The 17,231-nt window shown below is 33.2% G+C and overlaps 2 protein-coding genes and 1 long non-coding RNA gene across 3 annotated transcripts; 2 read left to right on the forward strand and 1 right to left on the reverse strand.

The window, feature by feature from the left end:
- Positions 1–172: 172 nt before the first annotated feature.
- LOC122599062 lies at positions 173–762 on the reverse strand. The gene is made up of 3 exons (XR_006323855.1): positions 741–762; positions 537–663; positions 173–454 (listed from the first exon to the last, which is right to left on the reverse strand). It is a non-coding gene; the product is annotated as an uncharacterized LOC122599062 (long non-coding RNA).
- A 3,576-nt stretch (positions 763–4,338) lies between these two features.
- Positions 4,339–8,396, forward strand: LOC122599061 (protein disulfide isomerase-like 2-3). The gene is made up of 9 exons (XM_043771509.1): positions 4,339–4,536; positions 4,750–4,908; positions 5,878–5,991; positions 6,399–6,559; positions 6,902–7,001; positions 7,116–7,292; positions 7,389–7,534; positions 7,634–7,780; positions 8,077–8,396. The coding sequence occupies exons 1-9, from the start codon at positions 4,387–4,389 to the stop codon at positions 8,249–8,251; spliced, it is 1,329 nt and encodes a 442-aa protein (XP_043627444.1). The 5' UTR covers positions 4,339–4,386; the 3' UTR covers positions 8,252–8,396.
- A 2,631-nt stretch (positions 8,397–11,027) lies between these two features.
- LOC122600296 (probable lipid-A-disaccharide synthase, mitochondrial) lies at positions 11,028–15,696 on the forward strand. Its single transcript, XM_043773002.1, has 9 exons — positions 11,028–11,139; positions 11,276–11,522; positions 11,915–12,014; positions 12,288–12,393; positions 12,495–12,718; positions 13,152–13,230; positions 13,707–13,945; positions 14,676–14,902; positions 15,299–15,696. Exons 2-9 carry the CDS (start codon positions 11,287–11,289, stop codon positions 15,486–15,488), a joined length of 1,401 nt encoding a protein of 466 aa, XP_043628937.1. The 5' UTR covers positions 11,028–11,139; positions 11,276–11,286; the 3' UTR covers positions 15,489–15,696.
- The last annotated feature ends 1,535 nt before the right edge of the window (positions 15,697–17,231 follow it).

Here is a 17,231-nt window from a genome sequence, read left to right on the forward strand (position 1 = left end):
CAGAAAGAGTGTACCTATATTCCATGGCTGATCCATATGTATCATTGTTATATTCATACGGTGACAGTGGTGGGGGTGAAAGCAGACCATAATTTAGATATTGTCCAGAATGAGTTGGCTGGATAAAAGGAGGGTTGAGTGTATTTTCTTTCAATCCTATTTTAGAAATTATATAACTCATGTACCAAGTATAATTATAAAAACTTTATTATTACCATCTAGCTTTTCATAATAATAGGATTTAGGAGTGAGTTATACATATAATTCAGAAGCTCTAAGGCCACTTGAACCTATAGTTATGAACATTACCTAAATCAGCCCATGTACTACTGGTAAATGGGTCAAATTGTTCTACTGTTTAGTCATTAATCTGACTAGTACTAATAATACCTTGACGGAGAGCATGTTCTCTTCCTTCCAGATTAAATCATACGGATACCTTTTCTTGTCAAGCCTGTTATAGCAACACAAACAAGAGCGAATATGATATCAAATAGCTATCAAAATAATGCAAATGCAACACGCTCATGTTATACCTTTTACTCTTTTAGTATCTTTAGGCACAATAAGGATAATGAGCCTGGGTTGGAACTTCAGGGCATGATTGATAAATTTGTTTGCTAGAGATGCTCGGACTCCGAAGGGAGGATCTAATCCCATGACCTTTTGAGGAAAGTAAATATTACTACAGATGTTTCTGAGAAAATGTAATATCATGCAAGGCAGATTTCAATCCATACCAACCGAGAGCCATCAGGAAGTGCTTGCTTTTTAAAGCCAAGTGTGTTCTGAGCAAAACACAAATGAATTTGAGATATCAAACAGCTATGCAGGATGCAAATAGATAGCCGTATGATAAAGGAATAATCACATTTTATTGTACTGTAGGTTGGTTAAGATCTCGTAAAATATTAACTGAGAAGTACTACCTTTGGTGTGGTTTTTTTTTTGAAAGGCCAACAAAATTTATTTGAATATAAAGCATGTCTAACAAAACGTTAAGACATACACAGATAATACAACATACATATTACACAAAGTCACCAAAGCTTGCCACTAAAATTGAAATTGTTCCGCTCTTCCCATTGAATATCTTTCTCCTTGAGTCTTGCCTTCAACCAAAGGAATCCAACCGCCTTGATTTCGTGGATGATATGGTCGTTATGGATCCGACGTCTGTTAAAGACAACTGCGTTTCGAGCCTTCCACAAACACCATAAGGTTAATACAATAATGAAATTCACCGCTTTTCTCCATGTTGAAGATCCACGTAACTGTACATGAATGGCCAGGAGGTATTTGAGCAAGACAAAATAAAACGAGCGTAACCGACACCACATTGCAACTTTATCCCAAGTTTTGACTTTTGAGTGCCCAGGGGGCAGGGGCAAACACCAATTAAGTGTTCTACGTCCTCAAGCTTCATATCACATAAAGTTTTGGTGTGGTTGGATGGCTCGCTTCGCTTTGGTTGCGACAGCAATCGACAGACTAGTCTCTCTTGGGATCATGAATATGCCAATATTAGTGTTAATAGGGATCTTTATATATACTAAAAGACTGACCTACTGACTTATTAACCAATTATAATCCTTAATTTAATCAAATTGATTTTTGATGATGTCATCATTTAATTTTAATAAAACTATATTTAATTAACGTATAATAGATTATCTAAAAAAAAGACGAGGATGCATGTATGGATAAATACAAGCCTATCATCAACTTAATGACTTAATCCATTAAACCTTTTATCAACTTCATCCAAAACATGGGTAAGCTCTTTCCTAAACATATTTTAGTATATTTTTTTACAAAGGTAAAAAGAACTCTTCGGCGTAACATGGGTAAGCTATTTTCTAAACATATTTTAGTAAATCTTTTTACAAAGGTAAAAAGAACTCTTCGGCGTATTTACAAAGTTATACTTTATTTAACATATTTTATCAACTTTGATGCTCTAAATATTTAATAAATAATAATATATCAAGTTTAAATTTCTACTGCATTTATAAAATTCACACAAATTTTTCACACGAAGTTATTATCTTGTCAAAAAGCATTAACCTTTGGCAAAAAGCATTACTTTAATGTTATAATTTAATTTAACTCATAGCTTAATTATAAGTATTCAAATCGTTAATATAATGTAATAAATAATAATATATCAAGTTTAAAATTTTTGCTGCATTTATAAAATATAAAATTTACACAAATTTTTTACACGAAGTTATTATCTTGGCAAAAAGCATTAACCTTCGCCTTTTCAATTTTATGTTAACTTTTAATGTTATAATCTAATTTAACTCTTAGCTAAATTATAAGGAAGATGATCTATACACCACCTTTTTTTGACCGTACACCACCAAATATGCAAGTCAACGAATAAGGGGATGTTTGTTATTGAGATAATAAAACACTAGCATGGTACTCGCACAATGCTGCGGTAGTCGTGACATCGACGATGCGGTGGTTGGAGCGACTGTTGGTGGTAGATGCGACGTCAAGTGGTGTAGATTATAGATGTAAAAGTAACTGATTTATAAGAGTAATGAAAATAGTTTAAAAGATAAAAGACTAATAGTGTAATTTAATCATTATGTTATTTTAGATAATTTCCATATGTAACATTTAAAGAGCGAGTTGTTTTTTTTTTTTTATTAAGGGAACTAAGGTTAAGCAATAAGGATATTTTGGGTATAAAAAAGTGTTGAATTTCCTAAAATAGAAAATTCAATATGTTTAATAAGGGGTTATAGAAAATTTGCTTTTTAAAAACAGATTATGCGTTTTCAAAACTGCGTTTTGTAAAAGCATGCAAATATATGCTTCTCCAAAACTGCGTTTTCATATCCGATAATCATTCTTTCATACAAACATTTTATTAGATTATTTGCCTTTTTACAAATGTAATAATCAGATAATCACTTTATAATGCAACCCCAAACACCCTCTAAAATACATAGATGGCAAAATCATATTAAAGCAAAACTTATACTTAATGCAAAGTTTTATCAATTTAAAATCAGAAGCACCGAACTTAACATTTTATACCATCAATGATGTTTAACTCTTTTTATAATACTCAGCTATCTTTCAAGACAAAGATATAAAAAAATATTTTAGAAAGTTTAAATTTATTCTTTTTATTCATAAATTAACAAAAGATGATCACTTTTATATCCGTGGATATACACGGGCTAAAATCTAGTATCTCTTATATTTCATAACTAACATAATGGTGAACTACATTCGTTGAAAGTTGGAACAAATGTGCTTCATGTATATATTCTAGTTTCATGGAAGTTGATATACCATTGGTAAGGTATTTGATTTTGGGAGGATTCACATGGGTTCGAGTCCTATTTCTCATATTTGTGGGGGTGAATTAATAGGGTTTTTTGAGAGTCCTGATTTTTATAATTGTGGAATTATAATTGTGGTTCAAATATTTGTAAATGTTTATTTAGCTTTTTATAGTTTTCAAATATTAAAAGTATTTTAATACAAAGAAAAAATATATACATTCAACGTGTTACGTAAATAAAAATTAAAATATATATGATAATCCTCATTATGCTTATGATTTGAACCGAATCGAACCGAATCTGACAACATCTTTGACACTTCAACATTTTTACTTTTTTAGATTTAACACCTAAAGTTTATTCGATATTACTGGTTTCATATTTAATGTTTAGTTATTACGTGGATCATAGCCAACGTTTTAAATATTCCATTCGGAAAAAAGACAACATATGTTTGACTCCCCGTTGTTGAATCGCAACACGAAATTTTAAGGAAAATTTATTTAAAAATAAAAAAAAAGTAATAACTAAAAATTAGGTATGAAAGCAGCAATATCTAGCAAAAGTTCAAAGAAACACAAACATATATTTTTACTCCTCATATGCAAGTCACGTGGGGGGTTACGGTCAACTAACGATATGTTGGTCCAAGTGGAATTTTTAAAACGTTGGATATGATCCACATAGTAACTAAATATTAGCTATGGAACCAACAATATCGAGCAAACGTTAGGTATCATTTAAGCGATTAACTACTGTATTTTTTTTATTCAAAGTATTTGATTTGTGAAATTTTGATCCATTATATTTAATTTAATTTAATTTAATCTGACCCTGCATACACGTAGCAACTAGCAACAAAGACTTGTCTTGAGCAAATCTTGCCCGTCCACGTATCAAATAACATAACATAATGACGTGTACTTATCTCATTGGCTAAAACACGTATATCCGGCCCAATAGAAGAAACAACAACAAAAAAAGGTTTTTCTAAATTTCTACAGTAGCCCACAGCAAGGTTTATTTATACTCTGTGTGCGTGTTTTTAGTGTGTGTAACGATCAGAAATCACGAAAACATGAATTACAACTACAATCATTCGTCAAAATTAATATCAATTTTGTTTATAATAATATTATCAATCACTTCAAATATAAATTTGGTTGATGCATTTTATGGATCATCATCACCTGTTGTTCAGCTCACCCCTTCTAATTTCAAGTCTAAGGTAAAATTACTACTTCTAATACTAATTAGTTTATCATTTTATTTTGTTCTTTGAATGCAAAATGTTAGTCGTTAGTTCTTAGTTTTCCTTTGGCGATTTATTTATTATATTATATCTAGTCATGAATTTATTTTAATTTTTGGTTTTTAGTTATAACTGATGGTAAAAGCAATTTGAGATCTGTTGTAACTTATTTTGTGGTTATTGATACAGGTGGTAAATTCAAACAGTGTTGTTTTGGTTGAGTTTTTTGCGCCATGGTGTGGCCATTGTCAGGCTTTGACACCAGTTTGGGAGAAGGCAGCTACTGTTTTGAAAGGTGTGGCAACTGTGGCAGCTATTGATGCTGACGCACACCAAGCGATCGCTCAGGTATGTATCGTTATTGAATCGTTTATCTGATATATTTAGTTGATCCTTAAGCTAAATGGTATATATGGGCATATCCGTAGTAGTAGTGAGAAAGAATATTACTCGTATGTTGTCGACGATTAATAGGTATACATATTCTAGATGTTCTACTCATGTAAAATTGTTAAGAATGAATAGTTATGCATGGTCTAGATGTCCTATCCATGTAAAATTCAGATGAACGCGGATATCACCTGTATTCACAAAAGCTAACGAATAACACTATGAGTATTATACGATACTTAAAGACATTTAGGATGAGTGCAAGAGACGTTGATTATTGTTTTCTCATGAATAGTGTTGCTGTTAGCAAGTGTAGCTATCGTGGGTAAGGCCGTAGTTTTTAATGGTGTTATCACTTTACTAAATATAGTAGCTTAATTTTGGAGGGTGGGATATATTGATATTATTTTGCTCGTTCTTGGTTTTCGTGGCTATAGAATATACAGCTATTAACAAAAGGCAACACTTAAGCACCAATAGCTCAATTTCTATTTGCATTCCCTGCTAAGTGAGATCAATTTAATAATTTGTACATTAAACATTGAGCATTTGCAGTTTAATCACAAGTTAACATAACCTATTGACAACATATCTTATCAAATTTAAGTTTTAAACTGTATTAGATGTTATGTCTTAATTACAGCTGGTAGATGGTGGTTTAATCTGCTGGACAAATACTAGGAAACTAGGCTGCTAGCCTGCTATATTTTGTTTTGCGGAAACATTAGGGATGTGCTTTTTTAAAGATTTAGTTGTTACTAATCTAGATCTTAAATCCCGATATATGGTTTTTAGACACTAATACTCTTTTGTGGTTGGCTCTTCTTACCTGAAAGAAACTACCTTGTAGTATCCCACATTTATTTTGTTACATCGATATGTATGATAATCAATACATGTCTGACTATTACCATTTGTTTTCCATAGGAATATGGTATCAAAGGATTTCCCACAATTAAGGTGTTTGTGCCGGGAAACCCTCCCGTTGATTATCAAGGAGCTAGGGAAGCAAAACCAATTGCAGAATTTGCTCTCAAACAGGTCATCAGATCTTTCTCTATTTATGTAGAAAGGCAATTTCACCATATATGACATGTTGAAATATATACAGGTGTTACGTAATCAAAGAAACTTTTACGAAGCTTCTTAAATAACAACATTTTTGTCTTAAAATATTTGAGAGTGTTCAGTTTTGATACAAGTCCTCACCATCATTCCAAACTATGTTCATAAGTTCATTACAAACTAAAACCTGACACTGTAATGGTTGAAACAAGAAATATTTTTGTATCCAATTAAGTTGGTAGAGTGATATCCAATGTTTTTACTGACATGTTCAGCATATCTGTCACTAATTAGGACACATCTTCTGCCTGTTATCTGTAATTCCTATCTACATGCTGTAAGCCTGTAATGTGTGAAGTATTCATATGGGTTCTTGTACACAGGTGAAGGCACTCCTCAAAGACAGGTTAAGTGGTAAAACGACGACTTCAGGATCAAGTGAAAAACCAGAACCAAATCTATCAGTTGAACTAAATGCTGGTAATTTTGATGAGATGGTTGTTAAAAGCAAAGATCTCTGGATGGTGGAATTCTTTGCACCCTGGTAATTGTTCTAATATTGATTTGTTTCTCAATGTTGGAAACAGGAAGCAATTATCTATTATCTGATAGTCTATGCCACATGTAATCGAATGCTAACTTGGTAGCAAAAAAAGAATACATGAATCATCTAAAATGATTTGCAGCTATAAGGGACTTTATTAAATTAAGTAAACAAGCTCATTAGGCCTGTATGATCCTTTTATAAATAGCTTATGTTTCTACTTTATGTATCTCTGGCTTATTTCTTAAACAGTTAAAATGCCAGTTATGTTGTTTCATCAGAATCTGCATGAATACAATGTTATGGTCGTATCTTACAGCTTAATTTCCATCTATTCTTCAGGTGCGGGCACTGTAAGAAGCTTGCTCCCGAGTGGAAGAAGGCTGCAAAGAACTTGCAAGGGAAGGTGAAGCTTGGTCATGTGAACTGTGATGATGAGAAGGTAACCTTCGATTTTAAGTCGTATTGTTAGATGTTTTTTTCTCCCCAAAAAATTGTTTCTGCATCACAGATATAGTAGTTCTCTTATCGTTTACTGATGCATTGTGGTTTTCAGTCTTTAATGAGCAGGTATAAGGTGCAAGGTTTCCCGACTATTTTGATGTTTGGCGCAGACAAAGATAGTCCGGTCACTTATGAAGGAGCAAGAAGTGCCTCAGCAATCGAATCATTTGCTCTTGTTCAGCTAGAAACAAATGTTGCTCCTCCTGAAGTCAATGAGTTGACCAGTGCGGTAAGTTTAATTCAGTTGTTATTTTCACGTTTGCCTTTTTTGCTCCTGAAAATCATAAGTTTGACACATCATATATTCATGATATCATCATTGTAGGATGTAATGGAAGATAAATGTGGTTCAGCAGCCATCTGTTTTGTTGCCTTCCTCCCTGACATTTTGGACTCCAAGGCAGAGGGAAGGAACAAGTATATAGAGACTCTACTATCAGTTGCCGAAAAGTTTAAAAGAAGTCCATACAGGTAAAATTTTGTAAATCTGTTTTATTTGTGCTAAAGTAACAAGTCTTGGTATATATTATGGGAGAAGATTAAATCTAATCTGGATGAACTTTGGTGCAGCTATGTGTGGGCTGCTGCAGGTAAACAGCCAGAACTTGAGAAACATGTTGGTGTTGGTGGTTACGGGTATCCAGCTTTGATTGCATTGAACATAAAGAAAGGCGCATACGCACCACTTCGCAGCGCATATGAACGAGACCAGATCATGTATGTCTTTTTTTTGTTTTGTTTACCCTGTAGTTGGCAAAAAGGGTGGGTTGGGTAAGTCAGTCAAAAGGGTTCTAGTTTTTCCTGTTAATTATCAGCAGGAACTCCTTTGACTTGTTCAACTCATTTCCCTTGTTTTCTCTAATTTAATTTGCCTGTTTAACTAGTGGTTACAAAATAAAGATAAGTAATATCCCATTTATAAGTTGATTGGTTAAAATTCAGTTTGTCGCCCCTAATCATACCCACATATGTGCATCAGTAAAATCTCATTATGTGTTTGTGTTAATGTGCAGAGAGTTTGTGAAAGCAGCTGGACTTGGAGGAAAAGGTACACTGCCATTAGAAGGGACACCAAAGATTGTGTCAACTGAACCATGGGACGGGAAAGACGGAGAGATCATAGAAGAAGATGAATTCTCCCTTGAAGAACTTATGGGTGATTCAAGTCCAGAGAAAGATGAACTGTGAGTTAGCAAATGAGGATTGTGTTGGAGTAGATTTTTGACTTAACAGAGTTTATGATTCAATTGTTTGTAACAATGGTGATCATGGTGTAAGTACTCTTAATCTTTAGAGGTATCTTTATAAAACATTATGTTGAAAGTTTTCTTCATTTGAGATTATTGTTTTAGACAACAAAACTATATACTGAAATATGAACCAGGATTAGGACAAAACATAGATGGAGTAATGAATTTCAGAATATGTACCAATCACGAGTTCCTCTATGTTACTATTATTATAGCAATCAGGTTATTTGCGTTCGATTTTGTGTGAATCCATGGGTGTAAATCGTGATCGGGGCTATAGATGCATAGTTTTCGGTATGTATAGTTTTTTCTTACATCATGATGCATGACGCAAGCTTGCACGTAAGTGATCTGCTCGAGCACAATAGTGCATATAATTCTATTAGATGAATAGTTTTCGGTATGTATAGATGGGGTCATGGGGTGATGGTCATGTGTGAGAGGCCTGAGTGGTGGTGGTGACGGTGACGCAAGTGATCTGCTCGAGCACCATAGTGCATATAATTCTATTAGATTTCATGAATTGTCACATCAATATCTCATGTTTTTACCGTTCATGTTTTTTTTTCTTTTTTTTGCGTGGCTGTATTGTTCATGTTTTATTCATACAAATTCTACAAGTCTAACAAGTAACAAGCTAGGTCCTGTAATCCTGTTGTATATTTTCTAGCTTGAACCACAATTGATATACATGCTGAATGACTTTGCGAATATATGCTACAGTTTGAAGGGAATGAATCATTCAACCGTAAAATATTGATACTCCAGCTACCCATTCTTAATACCATCAACTTCTTCAACATTGACCGATGCTCCATCTATATATATAAATTAACATGACATCCCACAACCAATGCTCCAAGCCTCCAAGTAAACTACTTCCTTAGTATAGAGGTGCAAGAAAAAACCGCTTAACCAAACCAACCCGATTTGTAAACCGGTAATCGAAACCGGTTAGTAGCCGGAATAGTAAAAACCAATTATAGGTTACCAGAAACCGGTTTATGAACCGATTACTGTTTTCAAAACCAAAACCGATTATTAACCGATTAATTATTTCAAATAATAATCGGTTAACCAGTTAATCACATATTATATACATATTATCAATCATATTATACACATACACTGATATATAACCGGAAAGATTGCATCATCATATGATTTCGTAAGCTTTCAATATATTTATACTATATATAGATTAATGTTTCTGTCATCGGATCCAACATCGATTTTTGGTTGTTTTTGAGATTTGGGATGATAAATTTTGTTTTGTGTTTAGAAAACGATGTTTATTTGGAAGATGGGTTCGTCGCTCAGACTTGTTGGAAATGATTGTTTTTGCCCATTGTTCACCACTTTCTCAATATTATAATGGGCGGTTAAAAAAACCGAATAGGTTAACTAGTATCGGTTAACCGATAATTATTAACCGAAATCGGTTAGATATGTTTCAGTTTTAAAACCTATAAATCGGTCATTAACCGGTACAAGTTAATCGTAACTGATTATTACTGTTTCAAAAAATAATTAAAACCGGTTATAAAAATTAATAACCGAAATCGGTTAACCGCTTCTTGCACCTCCACGACTTAGTATTACTATATTTCATAGTGTATAACATTTTACATTATTTCTATATGTATATATAGTGTACAAGTATTTGAGTCTTGTGATAATCTAGGACATAAAACACCAACAGCTAATACCGGAACCGGTCTCATGTCTATCCCTATTTGAGACATCTTTGTTAAGTTAACAAGTGATTATAGGGATAAGTATTTTGTAATGTAACAAACTTTGAACGAATGTCTATAGTAGGAAATAACTAAAGTTGTGTGTATTGTATGTAAACAACTCGAAAATAATGTTTATTGTATGTAAGAAAATGTATTCAACCAATTAAAATCAGACAAGTGACACCTCTATATGTTTGCCACGTGTGTTTTCTTACATACAATAAACATTTTTAAAGTTGTTTACATACAATACACAAAACTTTAGTTATTTTCTACTATAGACATTTATCTAAAGTTTGTTACATTCCAAGATACTTATTCCGTGATTATATTATGTAAATGTAAAATAATATACTGCATACATTTTAAGATAAGTGTCTACATTGTAAATAGGTGTCTATATTGTTACTTGTAATTTATCCCATTTAAGTGCCTACTTTTGGAAATAACATACTAACTCCGTATAACTTTACCAGTTTATTCTTAATACACTTTCATAAAACTGATTATTATAGTTTTTACAAAAGCAAGAGGCCAATAGCGTTATGGGATTAGTTCTCTCGAATGTAAGAAACTTTGAACGAATGTCTATAGTAGGAAATAACTAAAGTTGTGTGTATTGTATGTAAACAACTTTGAAATAATGTTTATTGTATGTAAGAATTTCGTTTCAACCATTACAATCTGACAAGTGGCACCTGTATATGGTTGCCACGTATGTTTTCCTACATACAATAAACATTTTTTCAAGTTACTTACATACAATACACATAATTTTTTCTACTATAGACATTCGATCAAAAATAATTACATTCCAAGAAACTAATCTCTATCATTATTACTATCTTGGTCATTCAATTTACATAGACACACAAAGTTTCATTTCCTAAACAAAAAATAGTTTTTTAGAGCAAAAAGTAACAACCAAATAACTAATGGCATCGAAATCATACTTTATCTAAAGTGAAGGACGGAATTTAACTTTAAATAAACCCTCAATGTTTTGTTTTCCTGTGCATCACCGTCGTTTTCATTTGCTTGCTCTGCCGCCGGCCACCGCAGTCTTTTTCAACCTATACACAAAATTGTATGTATATATATATATACAAATATTATAGCTAGAATAGATAACCCATGATTAGTTTTCACTATTTTGTGCAAATATAGAATATATATGTTGTGGGTATCAAGAATCTTGACTGATACGAGATTTTAATGTGCAGTGAATCCGACAATGTTGTTTAAGGTTATACAGAGCTCAAATAAAAGACCCAATCTGGCTTTATTGTCATCTGTGAGAAAATGTTTTTGTAGTTGTAATCAAGCTGCAGTTGATTTAGCTTCCAAAGATGGCGAAATGCGGGTATTTTTAGTTGCAGGTGAAGTATCCGGTGACGTTATCGGTTCTCGTCTGATATCTGCATTGAAGAAGCTTTCTCCGTACCCGATTCGTGTTGCTGGAGTTGGAGGGTGCGTCTCTTTTTAAAGTATATGGAGTAGTGTTTGATTATATATAATTATATATCTATATATGATGTCTGTATACTGTCACGTTAGCGTCACATTGTTGTTACGCTGAACCGTATGTGCCCGATATGGGTCATACTGATATTATAAATTATATGATCTAAGAATTTGACCACACGTACAAGCACGCCTCGGGGAAAACCACACCGCATACCGGCCTCATCAGGCTGGCTTTGAGTGGTGATCACTGTCATACCGTGATGAAGCCTCTTAGAGGCGGATATAGATTTGATGATTTGTATTTGTATTAAATTTGTATGTATTTGATTTTGACGTTTATTGTTCTTTAGATATTTATATGTAACCAAATGTAAAAAATGGATGTCGTTTTCTAGGTCAATGATGGAAAAGCATGGATTAAAATCCATTTTTCCCATTGAAGATATTGCAGTTATGGGGATTGGGGAGTTGTTGCCGCATCTATATAAGTTTCAAGTAAGTTTTCACGACCAAGGAAAGATGCACGGTGACTTAATCTCTAAAGAAGTTTTTCTTACACTTCATTCAAGAATGTGATAACGAGCTTTAACTTCTTAATGCTATAATTTGAACAATATTGGGGATCAGTTACAAATCCGTATGATTTTGTAGTTGGTTAGGTTTTGACATCAGAAAGTGTGTATGAGTTAAACAATATGTAGACGTCTTCTGATAGTTTAGTAGTTTTGTGACCTGCTACCATTATATTATTAAATTTCATTTTTCCAGGTCAGACTGAAGGAAACCTGTGAGGCCGCAATTTCATTCCGTCCTCATGTTGTAGTGACAATTGATTCCAAAGGCTTTTCTTTTCGTCTCCTAAATAAGTTAAAGGGTAATTCCAAAACCACTTTCCTTGATTGAAATGACACAATTCAGATTTTCCTTATTTATAATAATTTATGCTGTAGGAAAATGGGGGAATGATTTTTGCAGCTAGATATGGCCAACAAGAATCTATCGCTCCTTTGCACTTCCATTATGTTGCACCATCTTTCTGGGCCTGGAAAGGGGGTGAAGCTAGACTTAAGGGACTTTCTGAGATTGTCGATCATGTGTTATGCATTTTGCCATTTGAGGAGGAAGCTTGCAAATCTTATGGATTAAATGCTACGTTTGTGGGTCATCCCGTTTTAGAAGATATTCTTGAGCTGAATATGGTACATAGTATTCACCAGTTTCAGTACGTATATATGTTTTAATGACTGTTATCCTTTGTGTTAGAGGTGGCAAGATGGACGGACTAGGTAACGGGAGCATGAGACGGAACAGTGTAGGATGCCTTGGGTTGACTTGCACAAACTTTTGTCAAGTTTATAAATTTTCCTGTGGAATGCAGTAATTAAACTCTGAATAAAATGATTTCAAAGCTTGTATCATGTATGCATTGAAATACTGAATTGACCCATTTCAACTAAATCTGTTTACCTAGCCATTGGACATGTTTGTGATAAAGCATAAGTGCATAACCAAATTGACCCATTCAGGAAATGGATCAAAAATACCTTTTCTATAATTGGGTTTTGTAGTATTACACTGAATATGTTGTTAGTTCTTACATAATTAATGCCATGACTTTGACTTTATGTTCAGGGAAAGAATACCAAAGAACAGGGATGGAAGGCACAAGGAAATGCTGATGTATTTCGGAATAAATATGGAGTTTCTTCAGGTGATAGGAGTACAATGTTGATGTTTTTGTCAAGGAAAAGCATTTCACTTGTTACAAAATCACTAATTATTGGGTTGGATTATGTTGATCTGTAATCCAACATTTAGAATATGTGGGTTGGGTTATGGGTCAAAACAAACAGTTTTTGGGTTGGACTGTGTTGGTTTAACCAAAACACTTGCTGAGCATATATATATTATTATATATTTTGGGTACTTGTGTCAAATATGATTACAAGAATTATACTATTTCAATAGTAATCTAATTTTTATAAAAAGTTTATGAGTTAGGAGGTCTTATACATTAAAAGTACACCTCTGGCAATGTTTGACAATTTGTCTTTATATTTTTTTTTCTTCTAATTTTACTCATTAGAAATAAAAATATAACCTGAACTAACTTATTCATAAGTAAGCGGATTGAAATTGCCACCGTTATATTTTACTTACCAACCTATACATATACTTTTTCTAAAGGGTCGACAATGCTTACCTTGCTTCCTGGGAGCAGATTACAGGAAGTGAGACGTATGCTTCCAATTTACTCTAAAACAATGAATCTTGTAAAAAGCTCTGTTAAAGACATGACAACAGTAATCCATGTGGCACCTAATAAATACGTAGAAGACTACATCACAAGAGCAGTCAATGAGTGGCCTACACCTGTAGTTCTGGTTCCAGGAGGATCATCACGCACCAAGTATGATGCATTTAGTGTAAGTGATGCTTCATTCGGTATTCTTATCTTATTTGATATTTGCCACTGCCTGGATAAACTTTCTTGCCGAATATTAACAAAAGTTCAATATATGAAACAAACTGCTTAAACCTGCTGACAGTGAAGAGGAGATACTTACATCGTAGCTGACCATCTATTACATGGTCAAGTCAAGATCCTAAGGAAATACCATATCTTGTCTTGATCCGTCCATGTTTTGTGATATTTCATCTGTAAATATGCATGGGACATGGTCAGAGGTGGCAAAATTGACAGGATGGGTTACCAATTAAAAAAAAATGCAATTTTTGGTACGGATCGGGTCATCGGGCTGTGCCAAAACACTATTTGACTATTTTAATAATATTGTGTTGGATATGATAACTTCAGTAGCAGTATGCTTTTTCCAAAAGTGTTTGGAGGTTTTACAAGAAACATACACTTTAGGAGAATTTTGACACATTTCTGTTTAGGGTGTTTAATTAGGACTTTTACCTGTTAAGCAAAGCTGGAATCGACCCCTTTATAAGTAATGGGTTAAAGCTTAGTTCATCCGTAGATAACTGAAATTTGGCATATGCTTTAAAGATAACATAAGATATGGATGGAAATTTAAAAAGTATAAATAAATGTTTTAAGCGCTTCTTTTGAGATGATATTAACACAAAATCTTCATGTGCTCTTATACTCTAATTAGTCAGTAACAGAGTGTGAACACTACATTGCAGGCGAGCACCGCGGCGTTATGCACATCAGGGACAGTAGCAATGGAGTTGCAGCTTGCACGATTACCGTGTGTTGTTGCTTACCGAGCGCATTTCCTGACGGAATGGGCAATACGTTATAAAGCTAAAATACCTTACATGTCCCTCCCGAATATCCTTCTGGATTCACCCGTGATTCCTGAAGCTCTGTTTCGTGAATGCACTCCGACGAGACTTGCATCGTTGCTCATGTAAGATCTTGCACAGTTTCACAATGGGCGGGTTTGATAACGGGTCAAATGGTGTTTTTCAGAGTGTGTCATAATGGTTTGGGGCCTATCTGCAAAACTTTTGGAATCTGCTAACTTAACGTGCTAAATATTGGTAAAAAGTTGTATTATTCTAACTGATTAATGCAATAGTTTGCGAAGTTTTTATGCTTTTTCAATACACGCTGGATAACTTTCTTCCTATTGATCATTAGGGAGATGAACCATTACCCGGAAACGAATTTTTTGTGGATAAATGGCTTAATATTTTCTACTGTAGCTTGGTGCATTTTCCATCAATTTGTTTCTATTTCGTATACACTTGAATCTTGATGACACCAAATTTTATGCTGACTCAGATGATTTACGGTTTTTCAGGGAACTAATGAATAATGAAGAAGTTCGGGAAGAACAACTAATTGCAGCTGAGAAAGTTATGAAACTATTATCTCCTCCACCACTACATATCATTGATCCCAACTGGGATTGCAATATATCGAGTTTTGACAACACTCCGAGTTTAATAGCAGCTTGGACTGTGTTATACCATCAAAGGCTGAGGGTTTAACTTTACAGGAATGTTTCCCTTTATTTATAAGTTTTGTTTAGTTATATGTTTGTCATGTAAATGGTTCTGTTTTTGTTAGATAGTGAAAGATTGATTGTTTAGAATACTTTAGATTCACTCAAATCACATGTCAATGACATGTTATCTATTTTTAGTCACATGATTTAGTTGGTCTCAGAGTTTATGAACAAAACCAAAAAGTTTTTTCTTTTGTGTATTTTATAAAAATAAATTTATTTGACTAAAAAACATGATGTTTAAAAGTGATGGCTTTACTGAAGTTCCAAACTTTAGGAAAACCATTGGTTACTATTAATGTATCACAAGGATGGGTAATAACCATCTATATTGTTGAATCACTCTCAACCATAAATTTCTCTCTCCTTTTCCATTTCTATCCAAAATCCTCGTCCATTACAAACAGTTTGAAATCATCCCAAAAAGATAACATGATGGCATCAACGATTCGGAAAATGGCTTTTATTTGCCTTATGGCCCTCCTGGTCTTGTCGCTCTTGATTCAAGAAACTGCAGCAGCATGCGATCCTAGAGACCCTAACTGTGTCACTGACTCATCCAGAAAGAAGCCGGTCATCATAGAAGGCACCGCAGATGACGACCCAAATGACAAAACCGATGACACGCCTGAAATAGTTATAGTTGGTCATTGATTTTACATTTTTTTTCCCACGTTCTTAAACAAGGTGTATGCTGACAGAAAATGTCTCCTTCGTTATAATTGTATTGTTTTTTTGGCTTATTTATACGTTTCGAATGTCTTTTTTTCCCCACATGTTCATACTCAAATCCATCCATAGCTTGATTTCCCGACATCTATTGTAAACAAAGAAAACATCAAATAAGAAGAAAAAAAAAAAAACATGTGAAAGATGTTTAGTGGTGATGATTCGTTTGACAAGCTCGTGTTTAGTTAACACGGCTAATAACAATGGTCGAGGTTTGAATCTTCATTGACATGTACGTATATTCAACAAACATTGTCGTAATAACCAAGATATGTTAATTCATTTCAGACCATTCATATGAAACTCAGTTTTAAAGTAGTTATGTCAGCGTTTATACTTTATATTCACTTTTGACACTCAACATTTTATGAGCAACAATTTATGCTAAAATTTAACTTGAACTGATTTTTAATAAACTCTAAATAAAGCCACAACAAAACACATATATTTCTTTGTACTATATTAGTTTATTTGTATTTTTTTATTTATTTAAGTTTGTTTCTTTGTGACATTTGGGTTTGTTTGTGTTTTTTATTTTAGTTTTGCTCAAACTTTTCTTTAACCCTTTTTTTATATTATATTTTCGTACTTTTTGTTTTAGTTTTCTTTTTTATTTCATTTTTGCTTCTTTGTAATATTTTGGTCTATTATTTATCTATTTTTTTAAAAAAATTGTTTCTTTGTGATACTTGGGTTTATTAGTGTTTTTCTTTCTAGTTTCTCCTCTACACGAGCTTATGCTTTCTTTAATTTTTTTTTTTTTACTTTTTCATTTAGTTGCAATTTTTTTGTTTCTTTAGTTTTACGTATTTTCTAATGATTTCTTTTAACGTTATGCTTTACAATTTTATTAGAATGAGAGTAAATACATTTATGATGTTGTGTTGTGGTATTGGCCTTAAACAAGAAGAACATACAAAAACAATGTTGTGAAGCTTCATATTTACTTAGTTATCCAGAATCCAATTCTTTTTGTTGGGAGTTTCTATTTATATAA

This window comes from Erigeron canadensis, chromosome 5 (assembly GCF_010389155.1).
Source record: "Erigeron canadensis isolate Cc75 chromosome 5, C_canadensis_v1, whole genome shotgun sequence".
Classification (NCBI taxonomy): domain Eukaryota; kingdom Viridiplantae; phylum Streptophyta; class Magnoliopsida; order Asterales; family Asteraceae; genus Erigeron; species Erigeron canadensis.

What these genes read in the sequence shown, in the direction of transcription:
- LOC122600296 (XM_043773002.1), top strand. Translation starts at nt 11,287, where the DNA reads ATGTTGTTTAAGGTTATACAGAGCTCAAATAAAAGACCCAATCTGGCT. An exon ending in ATATTCTTGAGCTGAATATG is followed by an intron (nt 12,719 to 13,151) that starts GTACATAGTATT and finishes CTTTATGTTCAG; the next exon opens with GGAAAGAATACCAAAGAACA. An exon ending in TAAATATGGAGTTTCTTCAG is followed by an intron (nt 13,231 to 13,706) that starts GTGATAGGAGTA and finishes CTTTTTCTAAAG; the next exon opens with GGTCGACAATGCTTACCTTG.
- LOC122599061 (XM_043771509.1), top strand. Translation starts at nt 4,387, where the DNA reads ATGAATTACAACTACAATCATTCGTCAAAATTAATATCAATTTTGTTT. An exon ending in CTTCTAATTTCAAGTCTAAG is followed by an intron (nt 4,537 to 4,749) that starts GTAAAATTACTA and finishes TTATTGATACAG; the next exon opens with GTGGTAAATTCAAACAGTGT. An exon ending in TATGAACGAGACCAGATCAT is followed by an intron (nt 7,781 to 8,076) that starts GTATGTCTTTTT and finishes GTTAATGTGCAG; the next exon opens with AGAGTTTGTGAAAGCAGCTG.